Genomic DNA, 15,144 nt, shown 5'->3' with positions numbered 1-15,144 from the left:
GAGAGAGAGAGAGAGAGAGAGAGAGAGAAGGAAACCCTACCACTCCATACAATCCTTTACATAACCACGAGAGAGAGAGAGAGAGAGAGAGAGAGAGAGAGAGAGTCATTGTGTGACAGCTATCTGGGAAGTGCCTTCAATTTAAGTCAATGTCTATACAAAAGCATTTCTTTGTAGACCAGACTCCACAATAACAGAAGTTTGTTGACTGCATCTTACCAGTAAACTTTAGCAAATATTTTAATTTTAATGCAAAAATTTAGGCACATTTAGACATATTTACTTTAATTACTCTTCACAGAAGTATAGAAAAGTATAGAACCTTTCGAACACCCCATAGAGAAATACTTCAGTATGAAAAATGCACAAAATATCAAGCGATAGACAATTATAAAAAGAAAAAAAAAAAAAAACTTTCAATTGTCAGGAATAATTCCACTTTATATCTAATAAAATGGATTTTGACGTAGGAAAAAACCTATTTTTGGGTGAGGTAGCCATGTCGTCCTGATGGAAGTTCCCTTCGGCAGCTTCCTACTGTATAATATTTCTGTGAGTGATATTACAAGAGAATTACCGTCAGGAATCACGGGGTTCTAACCCCCGGAACGACTATCCGAATATATTGTGTATAATCAGGGACGTAATAGAAGCAAACTCCAGAATACTAACGAAACAAGATGTTACAGAAACCATGAGAAATTATATGACTAGGCCTATTCAAATAGAAAAATCAAATACTTTATTCATTGTTGCACATCTCACTACAACATCAAGATCAATATACAGTAAGCATTTTCTATGAACAATAAACAATAGAATTTTTAACTGACAGAAAGAATATTAAAAATGGGTAAAAGTAGAATAAAACCCAATTTCTTTGTACACGACATCAAAAGTAGGTGAAAACGTATCCAAAAACTTTCCTTAAATGTGAAAATGGTTCATGAAATTAGATGAAGTATGAAGTGATATCAATTCACTGAATTGCAAAATTGAAAAATCTATTTTATTTCTTCAAAATTACCATTTCTTTATTCTTAAGACTAGAATTCAAATATATAATCAATATTTCTATGAACATTTTGATGAAATAAACCCCCAAAATTTCAAACTAAATCAACATTTGGGATCACGGATGAAATATTAGTCCAGAAATTCCATCACTAAAAAATCAATAAAGGTTAAAGGTGTCTGGTTTTAGTTCTAGTTTTATAAGAATAGATGCTCACCAGAACGTCAGTCGGGCAAGCCCAACCCCCCACTGTGGTGCCCAACCACAGCAGTGCCCTCCCCAGTAAACAGCTTAAACTCACGGTCCCAGGGTGGGATCGATCTGCTGCCAAGCGAATGCTAGGCGAACACGTCACCACTGTACTAGCCAGGAGACCTACCGTACTTAGAAATTTACTGACTCAATGAAACACGAAGAGATTTTTAAAAAAGCCAACAGGATAAACAAATACTTTTTCCAAGATACAAAATCTATTCTAAATGCCAGGCCTATAATTATTTCGAATTTCATCACCATCAAAGCGTAGGCCTATGCCTACTTAGAGATATACTGACCAACAATGAAATACAATGAGATTTTAAAGCCAACAGAGTAAATAAAAAGTTTCTTCCAGAATATACATTCCATTCTAAATTCTAGGACTATAATTATTTCTAATTTCATCAACTCTAAAGCATAGTAGGGTTAGACCTACTTAGAGATTTAGTGACCTGCAATGAGATACCGTAAGATGAGATTTTTTATCTCGAGCCATGTCGTCCTAATGGAAGTTCCCTTCAGCAGCTTCCGGCTGTATAATATTTTTGCGAGCGATATTACGACTATCCGAAGTAAATAAATACTTTTTCTGGGATATACTGTACAGTGAACCCTTGCTACTTCGCGGTTCAACCATCGCGGATTCAGCACTTCGCGGGTTTTTTCCATAACCCATATATATATACATATTGCGGATTTTCCGGAAATTTCGAAAATACCGCGAAATCTGAAGACCCCCAAATACGATATTTCGTTACCTGTAATTCCATTAATACTGTAATTAGTAATATCTGCTCTTACTGATTGTTCATTGCATTACATATGATATATAATTCAGCACAGAAAGAAATAAAACACGAAATGAGAATGTGATCATACGATAATTCAGTACTGTATACAGTACGTAGTAAAATTAAATCGAACATGAAATGCAAATCAGATGCAGTCATACCATATTAGAATGGTGTAAGGCTGCTGATGGCTACTACTGTACTACAAATGTAATGGATGTGCTTCTTTTCCATGAATCTTTTGTATGTATACGTACGTAGTACTGCATCCAATAATATTCTTTGTTGCAAAAATCACATTTCGAATAAGCGTACGAGAGAGAGAGAGAGAGAGAGAGAGAGAGAGAGAGAGAGACATCCTACAAAAGAATAAAATAGCATACGTAAAGCTATTATTATTATTGTTATTATTATTATTATTGTTGTTGTTGTTAATAAAATTATTATTGTTATTATCATTATTATTATTATTATTATTACTGTATTATTATCATTATTTATTATTATTATATAAGGGTAAGGGAGATGTGCATGAGTGTTGTAATTCAAGAGGTATTAGTTTGTTGGGTGTAGTTGGAAAAGTGTATGGTAGAGTACTGATTAATAGGATTAAGGATAAAAGAGAATGCAATCTTGGAAATACAGGGTGGTTTTAGAAGAGGTAGGGGTTGTATGAATCAGATTTTTACAGTTAGGCAGATATGCGAGAAATATTTAGCAAAAGGTAAGGAGGTGTATGTTGCGTTTATAGATATGGAGAAAGCATATGATAGAGTTGATAGGGAAGCAATGTGGAATGTGATGAGGTTATATGGAGTTGGTGGAAGGTTGTTGCAAGCAGTGAAAAGTTTCTACAAAGGTAGTAAAGCATGTGTTAGAATAGGAAATGAAGTGAGCGATTGGTTTCCGGTGAGAGTGGGGCTGAGACAGGGATGTGTGATGTCGCCGTGGTTGTTTAACTTGTATGTTGATGGAGTGGTGAGAGAGGTGAATGCTCGAGTGCTTGGACGAGGATTAAAACTGGTAGGCGAGAATGATCATGAATGGGAGGTAAATCAGTTGTTGTTTGCGGATGATACTGTACTGGTAGCAGACACAGAAGAGAAGCTTGACCGACTAGTGACAGAATTTGGAAGGGTGTGTGAGAGAAGGAAGTTGAGAGTTAATGTGGGTAAGAGTAACGTTATGAGATGTACGAGAAGGGAAGGTGGTGCAAGGTTGAATGTCATGTTGAATGGAGAGTTACTTGAGGAGGTGGATCAGTTTAAGTACTTGGGGTCTGTTGTTGCACCAAATGGTGGAGTGGAAGCAATTGTACGTCAGAGAGTCAATGAAGGTTGCAAAGTGTTGGGGGCAGTTAAGGGAGTAGTAAAAAATAGAGGGTTGGGCATGAATGTAAAGAGAGTTCTATATGAGAAAGTGATTGTACCAACTGTAATGTATGGATCGGAGTTGTGGGGAATGAAAGTGATGGAGAGACAGAAATTGAATGTGTTTGAGATGAAGTGTCTGAGGAGTATGGCTGGTTTATCTAGAGTAGATAGGGTTAGGAACGAAGTGGTGAGGGTGAGAACGGGTGTAAGAAATGAGTTAGCGGCTAGAGTGGATATGAATGTGTTGAGGTGGTTTGGCCATGTTGAGAGAATGGAAAATGGCTGTCTGCTAAAGAAGGTGATGAATGCAAGAGTTGATGGGAGAAGTACAAGAGGAAGGCCAAGGTTTGGGTGGATGGATGGTGTGAAGAAAGCTCTGGGTGATAGGAGGATAGATGTGAGAGAGGCAAGAGAGCGTGCTAGAAATAGGAATGAATGGCGAGCGATTGTGACGCAGTTCCGGTAGGCCCTGCTGCTTCCTCCGGTGCCTTAGATGACCGCGGAGGTAGCAGCAGTAGGGGACTCAGCAGTATGAAGCTTCATCTGTGGTGGAAATGTGGGAGGTTGGGCTGTGGCACCCTAGCAGTACCAGCTGAACTCGGCTGAGTCCCTGGTTAGGCTGGAGGAATGTAGAGAGTAGAGGTCCCCTTTTTTGTTTTGTTTCTTGTTGATGTCGGCTACCCCCCAAAATTGGGGGAAGTGCCTTTGGTATATGTATGTATGATTATTATTAATACTGTACGTACAGTATACGCGGGGTGATTGGTTCAAGCGCTGATAGATGACGAATCAGAACTCAAGTTTTGTTATCTAGCCTGTGATTGGTGTTTTGCCCGCATCTCCAACCCGCAGCATCTAGGTTCTCGTGGGCCCGGGTCGTCCACTTTCTCTTATGCCGTATCGCTGAGTAGACGTTATTAAGTTTGTGAAGTTTAATCTGTGCTGTGTGCGACTGTTTTAAGTTGAACTTTTTGTTGAACTTTCTGTTAAATCCTACTTTACAATGCCTCCCAAGCGTTCTGCTTCTACTAAGGCTAGTAGTGAGCCTAAACGCCACCGAAGGATGATGACGATTGCTGAGAAGGTGACACTTCTCGATATGTTGAAAGACGGTAGAAGCTACGCGGCCGCAGCGCGCCATTTTGGAATCAACGAATCTACTGTTCGCTATATCAAGAAGGACGAGGCGAAAATTAGAAAGACGGCTGCAATCACCTTTAGCAGATCAGCGAAGCGAGTCGTTACAACGCGTAATAAAACGATCGTTCGCATGGAAGGTGCTTTAGCTGTGTGGATTGCCGACTGCCGGAAGAAGAACATAGCCTTAGATACGAACACCATCCGAACAAAGGCTTTGAGCTTGCATGAGAATTTTGCTGCAAAGGAACCTCAAGACGACGACGGCAACCATGCTGAAGAAGATGATGATGCAGATGAACCTCAACCAGGGACATCCACTGATTCCCAGCCTCAGAAACAACGTTTTTCCGCCAGCAAAGGATGGTTCGCGAAGTTTCAGAAATGCTTCGCCCTGAAAAGCGTTTCCCTGCATGGCGAGGCTGCTTCGGCTGACACTGCCGCTGCTGAAACTTACGTGAACCAGACGTTCAAGAATATTATCGCCGAAGGTGGATACAAGCCGGAACAAGTCTTTAATATGGATGAGACCGGCTTGTTTTGGAAGAGAATGCCGTCGCGAACTTTCCTGTTCAAAGAGGAAGCCAAAGCCTCTGACTTTAACGCATTCAAGGATCGCGTTACCCTCGTGATGTGTGGCAATGCTGCTGGATTTTTGCTAAAGCCGGGGCTTATTTATAAGTCGAAAAATCCTCGCGCTTTGAAAAATAAGAATAAGAATCTCTTTCCCGTGTACTGGATGCATAATCCAAAAGCATGGATTACAAAGATGCTGACCTCCAACAGGTTCCACCAGTGTTTCATCCCGCAAGTCAATGAATATTTCATAGAGAAGGGCTTGCCATTCAAGATCCTTCTCCTTATGGATAACGCTGATGGACACGCAACTGACCTGTCGCGTGAGGGCGTTCAGGTTGAGTTCCTGCCACCCAACACCACGTCATTAATTCAACCGATGGACCAGGGGGTTATCAGGGCGTTCAAGGCCCTCTACACGAAGAATACCTTGGCGGACCTCGTTGTGTGTGTGGATGCTGCCCAAGAGGATGAGGATGAAGATTTTAACTTGAAGGCATACTGGCGGCAGTACACCACAGCCACGTGCCTGAAGAATATTCAGAAGGCACTTCAAGAGATGAAACCTGCAACTGTGAATGCGAGCTGGAAGAAGTTGTGGCCCGAGATTGTTTACGACGACGAGGGATTTACTCCGTCGGAAATCCAACACTCTGCAATACGCAAAGCTGTGCAGTTGGCTGCCATAATTGGAGGTGACGGGTTTGGCGACATGACGACTGAAGACGTCGACGAGTTGTTGGACTGCCATTCCCAGCCCCTAACTGACGCAGACCTCGAAGACCTGACGAAATCGGCAAGCGAAGAAGAGAGTGAAACCCAGGAAGAGACCCAAGAAAATGTCGAAGAAACGGGCTTAACACTAGAACGGCTTGCCAAGGTCTGCAACCATATAAAGGAGGTGAAAGAAATGTTGCAAGAGTGGGACGAGGATATGGTTCGGTCTATGCAATTCTCCAACAAGGTCGATGACATCATGACTCCCTACAGGATGCTCTTAGATCGAAAAAAGAAGCAGCGGCAACAACTTCCGATCACAATGTTCTTCCAGCCTCGCAAAAAAGAGCCAGTTCCTCCTGCTACTACGCCTTCGGAAGAAATTGAAGAAGTTGAAGAGGTGTCCCAGGAAAAGACACCTCCGTCTGAAGAGACGTAAAATACATCATTGGCTGCACAGTAGAAGACATCATCAGCTTCATCATCATCATTTCTACTGTGCAGCAAATTCATCGCCATCATCATTCAAGTTTTTCTTGAACTTCTTTCGTGGTGAGTACAGTAACAATCTTTATTTTTTACTTTAATATTCTAACATTTTAATATTTGTGCCTGTTTTAGTTTAGTACTGTATGCATTAAGTTAAAGGGAAGGTTTTAGAAGTCAACATGTTGTAACCTATCATATTTTTTTTGTTTAAAATTTACATTTACATACGTAAAACAATCTCTCTCTCTCTCTCTCTCTCTCTCTCTCTCTCTCTCTCTCTCGTAAATTGACTTTTTTTGTTTAAAATTTACATTTACAGTACGTACGTAAAACAATCTCTCTCTCTCTCTCTCTCTCTCTCTCTCTCTCTCTCGTAAATTGTTTTCCTGCTTTGCTACGTACAATATGTACTGTACAGTACTGTATGATTTTATATAGATACGGTAAATTATATTTGTAAGGTAACATATTTTGTAAATGCTTTTACTGTAAATACTGTACTGTATCATTATTTATCACTTTCATCATGCGCGTTAAATGCCTTGTTTGTTCTGAGCGCGGTTGTTTACTGAGCGTACAGTACTTTATGACGCCGTCGTTTCAGGCAGCGTCCTAAAGAAAAACATTTCATTTGGAAGTCCTAAGAAAAATTAAGTAAAACATTGGTAATAACAAAATCAACATACTGTATAATCAATATAATCGATGCAAAAACTAACCTATACATATATGTGTACACTAAATGAGTTTGTTTCTTCATTATGATCAGAGATGAACGTAAACAAAACATTGGTTGCCATTTTTTATCGTGCTTTTTAGGTGTTTAGGAAACGCATGATATAAAATCGCCTTTAATATTTGTGCCTGTTTTAGTTTAGGGTGCTGTAGTACATGCATTAAGTGTTCTGTACATTAAAGGGTAGTTTCTTAACAGTACTACGTACAAGGGAAGGATTTAAAAGTCCGAATATACATGTTAAATAAATAGGTAAATATGATGTCACTACTTCGCGGATTTTCACCTATCGCGGCCGGGTCTGGAACCTATCTACCGCGATAAAAAAAGGTTCACTGTACATTCAATCTTAAATGCTAGGCGTATAATCATTTTGAACTTTTCTTTTTCATTTCAGAATGTATTCACATTTGAAGATAACGTCATCAAACACACGCAGAAATCCGACACATATACGACCGAGGTCCTGAGGGAGTTCTCAGACGACAGTCTTGTAATGGTAAGGTTAACTCAACTGCCTCACACTTATATCAATAATCCTCTCTCTCTATCTCTCTCTCTCACCATGACTAGCTGATGAATTAAACCTAGCCCATTTCACATAACATATCCAAAATGTTTCAGGCTAAGAGAAAAGACACCTCATGTTTCCTACCAGTCAGACGCCACATTTCTAAGCCACTAATATATAGTATTTGTAATTATTATTATCATTACTAGCTAAGCTACTACCCTAGTTGTTAAAGCAGGACAATACAAGCCCAAGGGCTCCGACAGGGAAAAATAGCCCACCAAGGAACGGTAATAAGGAAATAAACTAACTATAAGAAGTACAGTAATGAATAAAAAGTATAAAATATCTTAAGATCCAAGCTACTCATTCTCAAATCTCTTTAAAACCAATTATCTTTTCATTTCAGACCCTCAAGCATGTGGAATCTGGAACAACATGTCACCGCTACTTCAAAAGAGCTTGAAGCAATTCCATCCTTATTCTCGCCATTCCTCCTACCTAACCTATGACTTTCTCGGGGATTTGCTACGCCTGAAATTTACTACGGATACTGCTGATATTATTACGGCGGGGCTCGTGCCAAGTTGTGAACCACTATTCAGGGCGTTGGACTTATAGGATCTTTTGAAAGTTATATTTCCTCTGCTCTTATACCGTACTGGAAAATTATTCCCCAAAGACCTTGAACTGGCAGTCACTTATTGCAAAGTCCGAAACGTTCCTGACTTGATAAAAGTAGAGTCAGGGACTTACAATACGAAGGACTAACGGGATTTCAAATGCTTAGCCTATTGTAGGACATTGTCATGTCTCCAGTTGTTGTTGTTGTTATAGACCATTTTCTATATTCCTATTAGTTATATATACTTATGAACTCTTACTCATTTAAGGACTTTTATAGTTATAAGTTTTTTATATAGACACAGTATTATCAGTATAAAACTGAAACTCATGACTGAGATTCTTTAAATTTCAAAAATTGAGTTTTGCTATATGTATAATGAAAATTTGCCCTCTCTTAATAAATGTGCAGACAATTCGTCCATTTTTTTACCCTTTTTGGATGAAGCCTGAGTCTTAAGTTATCCTTATTCTTGACGTAATGGCAAAAGCCTCCGTTGCTTGTTTACCAAGAACTTGCGAGGAACCTCTCAAGGGAAGAACGTAAAGAGTATTTTAAAGGTCTCTCATGAAAGGCAGGGGCAAGGGACAGTGACAATGCCCTAGAGACTGACCAAATATATATATGATCGCTGCCATTGACCCTCTCCATCAAGCTAGGACCAAGGAGGGACAGACAATAACTGCTGACACAGCAGGTACAGTAGACCTATAGACTCCTCCAAACCCCACATCCCAGCTCACAAAGATGGTGAGGTTGCAGACAATACAAGAATTATTCAGCTTAAGCAGATCTCAAACATGTTTCCAACAGATTGTCATGCCAGGACGGTTCAAATGCGGTGAAAAGGTCTATGGAGGATGCATTTAACAGGAGGTGGAGGGAAAATGGTGGTGAAGATGACATAAATTTCAATGGCATCCAGGCTTTGTGCTGGCATGAAGGAGAGAGCTCTCTTCTTGGGTCACCTCCCGCCACTTCCAGTGTACTGTAATTTCATAAACCTTGAAGGTATCGCATTGTACATTCTCATTTTCTACACCCTTCCTGTTAATAACAATATTTTGCAATAGCATTAAAAGATTGCATACTACTACGTCAAACTCCGAATTATTTTTAACGCAGTAAAAATATATAATACAGCAAATGACCATAAATGTAATTAGGCTTAGTTGCCGATGGAAACTGCCACTGATTATGGTGGGGTCTAGTGGAGGAGAGGGAGAGCAGGTACCGGTCAGTGGACACAACATCCAAAGTTGCATAATTTTAAATCTATCTGTATTTTTCTTGACTATACAAATCTGAGGCCTTTATCCAGAGTACGTATGTTTTTAGCATAGGCCTAGCTGGAACAAGGCTGTTAAAAATTATAACTAAGTGTTGGCTGTTATTAGTGGGTAGCGAGGAAGCCCCAGCCCCTTGTATGCACACTGAGTAGCCACTCCGACCTTTACCTTGGATTTGAAGGATGGATGAGGATGGAAGTAAAACTTAAAGGACTCAAGTTTGTATAGTTAGGGAAAATACAAATTACTTTAAATAATCAATTAAAAAATCAAAACTATATGACTTAATACGGAGGGATACTGTATTAAATACAACTGCGAATAAACATTTACATTGACTTCTATAATTTTCCCCGAACGCTAATCAAATTTGGTTAGGCCCACTAACTACAGAAAATCTGTGATAGACGCCATTTTCACTAGTTATTTTTTAGGTATTACATATATGGCATTAGATCAATTAATGAACCATGAGTGGATCATTCAAAACTAGCATCACCAAGCAACATAATTAGTAGTCGTCAATCTTTCTAACAGGTGCAATCTGCAGAAAATTTTATTTTTACAAGTTACCGCCTACTTACGTTTATTCTCAAATTTCATAACAGGTCTAATATCGGTCAAAGTCTTTCGTTGGCATTTCTAATTTCCTTAATTATATGCTACTTCAAAAATTTTCTTAATTCTCAACAGCTAAGCAAATACTCTGTTGTATCATTTCTCTCTCTCCAGAACTCACGTATCCAATCATTTTCATTCCTGTTTCTATAATTTCTTTTAAATCTCCCACATTCAACCTTGACTTAATTACAATACATGTACTATAATTGCTTCCTTAGTGTTAAGCACACCTATGTAATCGTTACTGCCTTTCGTGTTCATAAACCTCAACTAGGTCATTTCTGGTCAAAATGATATTTGGGTGTGTGTTGATATAAAATTTATACGGGTAACCTCGTTATAGCATAAAAAATGCTTCAGTCTGCAACGGTAGAATAACCATACTTAAAAAAAAAATGACAATGCGGATTGGCTATATAGCCCATCGGCACTCATTCTATGTATTATGTACTCTATGGTACAAATAACTGGTTAAAATTTGATATTCAAACTAGAATTCGCTATAATAAATGAACGAGCGCTGGCTATTTTGACATTTTTCTCTTTATGACTAATGGGGGCTGAGGATAGTAACTTAATGTATTGATCGATTAAAAGGCAAATGCTATTTCATTGTCTTTAGAAAAGTGATAGCGGGTTACTGCACATACATCGTTTGCAGCCGCTTAAGGCAAAAAAGAGCAGGGAAATAATATTTACTTGTGAGCAAAGCAAGCTACAGTGGAGCAAAGACAATTTGGGGGACGGCAGAGTTAAGACCATTTTGGGGGATGGCAGAGATATGACCATTAGGGGGACGGCAGAGCTAAGACCATTTGGGAGACGGCAGAGCTAAGACCATTTAGGGGACGGCAGGGCAAAGACCATTTGGGGGTCGGCAGAGATACGACCATTAAGGGGACGGCAGAGCTAAGACAAATTGGGGAATGGCAGAGTTAAGAACATTTTGGGGGACGGCAGAGCTAAGACCATTTGAGGGACGGCAGAGCTAAGACCATTTAGGGGACGGCAGAGCAAAGACCATTTGGGGGACGGCAGAGCAAAGACCATTTGTAAAACAGTAGGGCTAAAATCATTTTTGGGACGGCAGAGATAAGACCATTTGGGATTTGATGGACATAATAGAAATTATAGGTAATTATGATGTCTTAATTTCAAGCCAATTACATGAACTATATATTTCCCCACTGGTTACTAAGTACTTTTCCTGAATTTCTGACCATTAATATTGCTACAAATCATGGTTATGGTGTAAAAACTAATTAAATAGTGGATATCTATTGAAATATGCTGGTTAGAATAGTTTTACGACTTTTGTTAAAACGTAAGATGAAACCGAAAAATTAGAGCTGGTTTTGGTTAAGTATTCGTGATTAGAAATGGATAGAAATTAAAACATCATATTTACCAAATAACCTGCTCTTCGATGTATAAATTTGATAAATTAACGCGAATAACTTATGTAACTTACGTATAAATAAGGTGTTAATGGAGATTACTAAACGCCGCCATATCTGGAAATTCACGAGTTTCGGAGTTTGTTGCTTATTGTTTACATTTACGCTGCTTCTTCTCTCAAAGAAGGCTTGTCATCACTAATCCTTGAATCCTTGTGATATCCAACAATTTTTACATTATTTTATTAATTTTTTCTCTTAATTTCATTTTTCACTTTACTTTTTATCTATGTAGTTGGGTTTCATCTATAATTTCTTACCTCTTCAATTTTTAAAATATATCATGCTTATAGTATATACTACTGTACTATATTTCAAAAAACTCTGTTTCCACAACATTTCCCATGTTTCCTTATCTTGGTCTTCCACCATCTCTTTAACTAATCGTTTACAATATATGAAAAATGCAACCCGTTTTCATGGCCAATTCTATTTTCTATGGACCATATACCTGTTTCTGCTTTCAGCCTCCAATGACAGAAAAATGGTCAGGTACACTCAATGAGGAGGGTGATGCCTCAGAAAATTAATGCTTATGGATATATCAGAAAATAGAAATACTACTCAAGTTAGGGTTCGAGGCTAGCCTTTGCAACATCACCAAAAATGTCTGTTCAATGTTTTTAGTATATTTTTTTCTCTTTCATTTGTCTTGTTCCGCACATACTGTTTAGTATGTAATTTCTTACCCTTCATAACATTCCATTCAATAGTTAAAAATGTCCATGTTACTTCATTACCACCACCTTTATATGGTTATTGAATTTTTAATTTCCTTCTATACCTATTCATAATGTTAATTTCTAGTCTATTGTTCTTGCTCTGAAAAATATTATTGGTGCAACTATATTGTCATGTGGTATAATTTCTTTTTAATTTCCATTATATCTTAAGTTGTCCTTATCTCTTACTGCAATGTAGTAATATTTATACAAGAATGGCGAAGGTAATTGGAATTTGAAACACTTTGAAAAATAAACTAATAAAAGTGGCTACTACATATTTATAATCATGTCATGTTTGTACTCACATGGAATAAAGTAGCTATTAATATACTGCAAGTTTACTTTGTACAATCTACATACATTGAGGTGTAGGCTAGATGAAAAGATTTGTTCTTTCTCACTGACTAGCCTGTTTGTTTGAAAAGATTCTTGAACTGGAGTCATTAAGAAATTGCAGAGGTTAATTAATGATCTTGTTAAGGTAGTCTCAAAACACCTGCAGTCATTTTTGTTTTCTCACCTGTCGTTAGCATACGCTTAATCTTAGGAATGTAGACTATTCGCATTATGATTCTGGGGGCAATATTTTGACTTAGTGCCCGGAGAAATTTAACAGCCCCCCCCCACCCAATCTTTTCAGATTCTTCCCTAAATTTCCTGTTACCATATAGTGCAAAAATAAAGTTAACCCTTGTTTATTTGTTTATGGTCTGAAAATAGATTAAGAAACTTTGAGGTCACAAAAGCTCTTTTTGTCATCATCTAAGCACCCACTGCAACTCTCGGAAAGACAGATTGCTGGAAACACAAAGGGTTCAACAAGGAAAGCTATCAGAGCTGAAAAGGAAATTGAGAAGAATAAAGTACTAGAGAAAACAAAACAAAAAAAAGAACACCATAAAATTAATATGAAAACCTATGAAAAATAAAGTATGAAGAAAAAGAAAAAATAAAGTAAAATTAATAAGAAAACCTATACCGTACACTACTGTACTATGAAACAAGACTCATAAATTGAGAAGAATAAAGTACTAGAGAAAACAAAACAAAAAAAAAGAACATCATAAAATGAATATGAAAACCTATGAAAAATAAAGTATGAGGAAAAAGAAAAAATAAAGTAAAATTAATAAGAAAACCTATACCGTACACTACTGTACTATGAAACAAGACTCGTTAATCTACTCAACAACTAAAAAACCCAACAAGTCTTAATTTCTTCTAGAAATTCAAACAAAAGTTTTGAAAGATAATTCCAGTTTCATCACAGAAGGAATAAAACTCCTAAAAGACTGATATTGATTCAGAATAAACTGCATATTAATGGCAGTACTAAATATTGGATAGACTGGGAAGATTTAAATGCAAAGAAAATTAAGAATCTATGAAAAGACTGGTTTAACGCACACAGTAACCTAATTAAACAACAGTACTGTACCACATATTATATCAATATTGTATATTAAAGAGGATAAACAATATTAAAATCATGGTAGATTATTAGAATGAAAAATCTCAGTAAGGACACAACTTGAAATCTGATTACCAATCCTTTGGCCAGATGAAGAGGATATACTCAGGACATACTTCTCAAACATGCATTTGCAATCAATGCCCTTAATAATTCTAAATAAGTAGTATATAATTCGTAGAAGAAACATTGACAATGCAAATATCAGCATGGGAAGATCCAATGTCTCAATTTTAGAGAAGTTGTGTTTAGTTCAGGAAACTGTTTTAATGTAAAAACTACAAATTCTTCCTAGCTGTACAAACACCCCCCCCCCCCCCCCCCGAGTCAATTAAATGGGGTTACTTCTGGCAAGGCTAGTCACTGAAAGTTGAAGAATTATCAAAGGTTTGACAGCCTGGTGTAGCTGCATCACCATTACTCCTATTGGGTTGGTATATAGTTGCTCGTGGCTGGTATCTCACCCCAATTCTGGTCAAGACTTGTGGGAAGTTAAACATTAAATGATTCAGTTTTGGATAGTTAGGCTAGGAAAAATACAAGCGAAGCACAGATAATGATGAGCACACTTAGTGATAATGATGAGCAAAAGACACAAAGCACTATGCACTAAAAGTGGAAATCCAGGGTGGATTAAGTCTTAATGACAACCAGAAGATGATCGAGGTCCTAGCAGCAGTGCATGGCGCCCAGCAGTGGAGTTGCTATGGTAGCAGACCAGGGTGCAACAGAACCCATTTTCTTTTACTATTCTGTTCATAGGAAACATAACTAGAAGTGTAAAACATTTAAATGACAAAAAAGTTTGCATCTACATAGGAATAGGTACAGATTATATTGAAAATAATTCTTTAACTGTTTTGTTATGGTTCATCTTCTTAGGCCATATTTTCCCCCATGCACAAGCAATGGCTAGATCTATGTTAAAAGAGATCCAACCAACACAGGTCTAAAGTCAGAAGGTGAGAATGGCAGAATCCGTTAGCAACTAAATTGTTTTAAGGTCAAACAAGATATTCATATATGAAAAGTAAATTTATATATGAAAAGTAGAGTTAAAAGCACTGTCCTTAGGAACACCAGACATTACTGCATCTAACCAGAATGGCTTTTTAAGAAAATAATAGCTGTTACTATCCATCCACAAAGATTTCAAATTTCACTGCTAGTGTCAGAATGAAAAGCAATCACAAAAGTCATACATAACACTAAAAGGAATTACAGGAACCACAATACGTACAGAATAAAATATTAACAGATATAACACTTCAAAATTTTATATATTAACATGAAAAGTAATCACTAGTTAAAAAACTACAATAATGTATAGTACAATATGAAAAATATTTTTGA

At 37.6% G+C, this 15,144-nt stretch overlaps 1 protein-coding gene across 1 annotated transcript in view; it reads left to right on the top strand.

The window, feature by feature from the left end:
• The window catches only part of LOC137620272 (fatty acid-binding protein-like), an 82,170-nt gene extending 73,532 nt beyond the window's left edge, over positions 1 to 8,638 (top strand). Inside the window, exons 4-5 of the mRNA XM_068350505.1 lie at positions 7,490 to 7,591; positions 8,013 to 8,638. Coding sequence (XP_068206606.1) covers positions 7,490 to 7,591; positions 8,013 to 8,069 — 159 coding nt within the window. The 3' untranslated portion in view covers positions 8,070 to 8,638. The remainder of the gene's footprint in view (positions 1 to 7,489; positions 7,592 to 8,012) is intronic.
• Positions 8,639 to 15,144: the final 6,506 nt, after the last annotated feature.

Source organism: Palaemon carinicauda, chromosome 26 (genome assembly GCF_036898095.1).
Source record: "Palaemon carinicauda isolate YSFRI2023 chromosome 26, ASM3689809v2, whole genome shotgun sequence".
Lineage (NCBI taxonomy): Eukaryota > Metazoa > Arthropoda > Malacostraca > Decapoda > Palaemonidae > Palaemon > Palaemon carinicauda.
The sequence above is the reverse complement of the archived record's forward strand: the minus strand, read 5'-3'. Positions and strand labels throughout refer to the sequence as shown.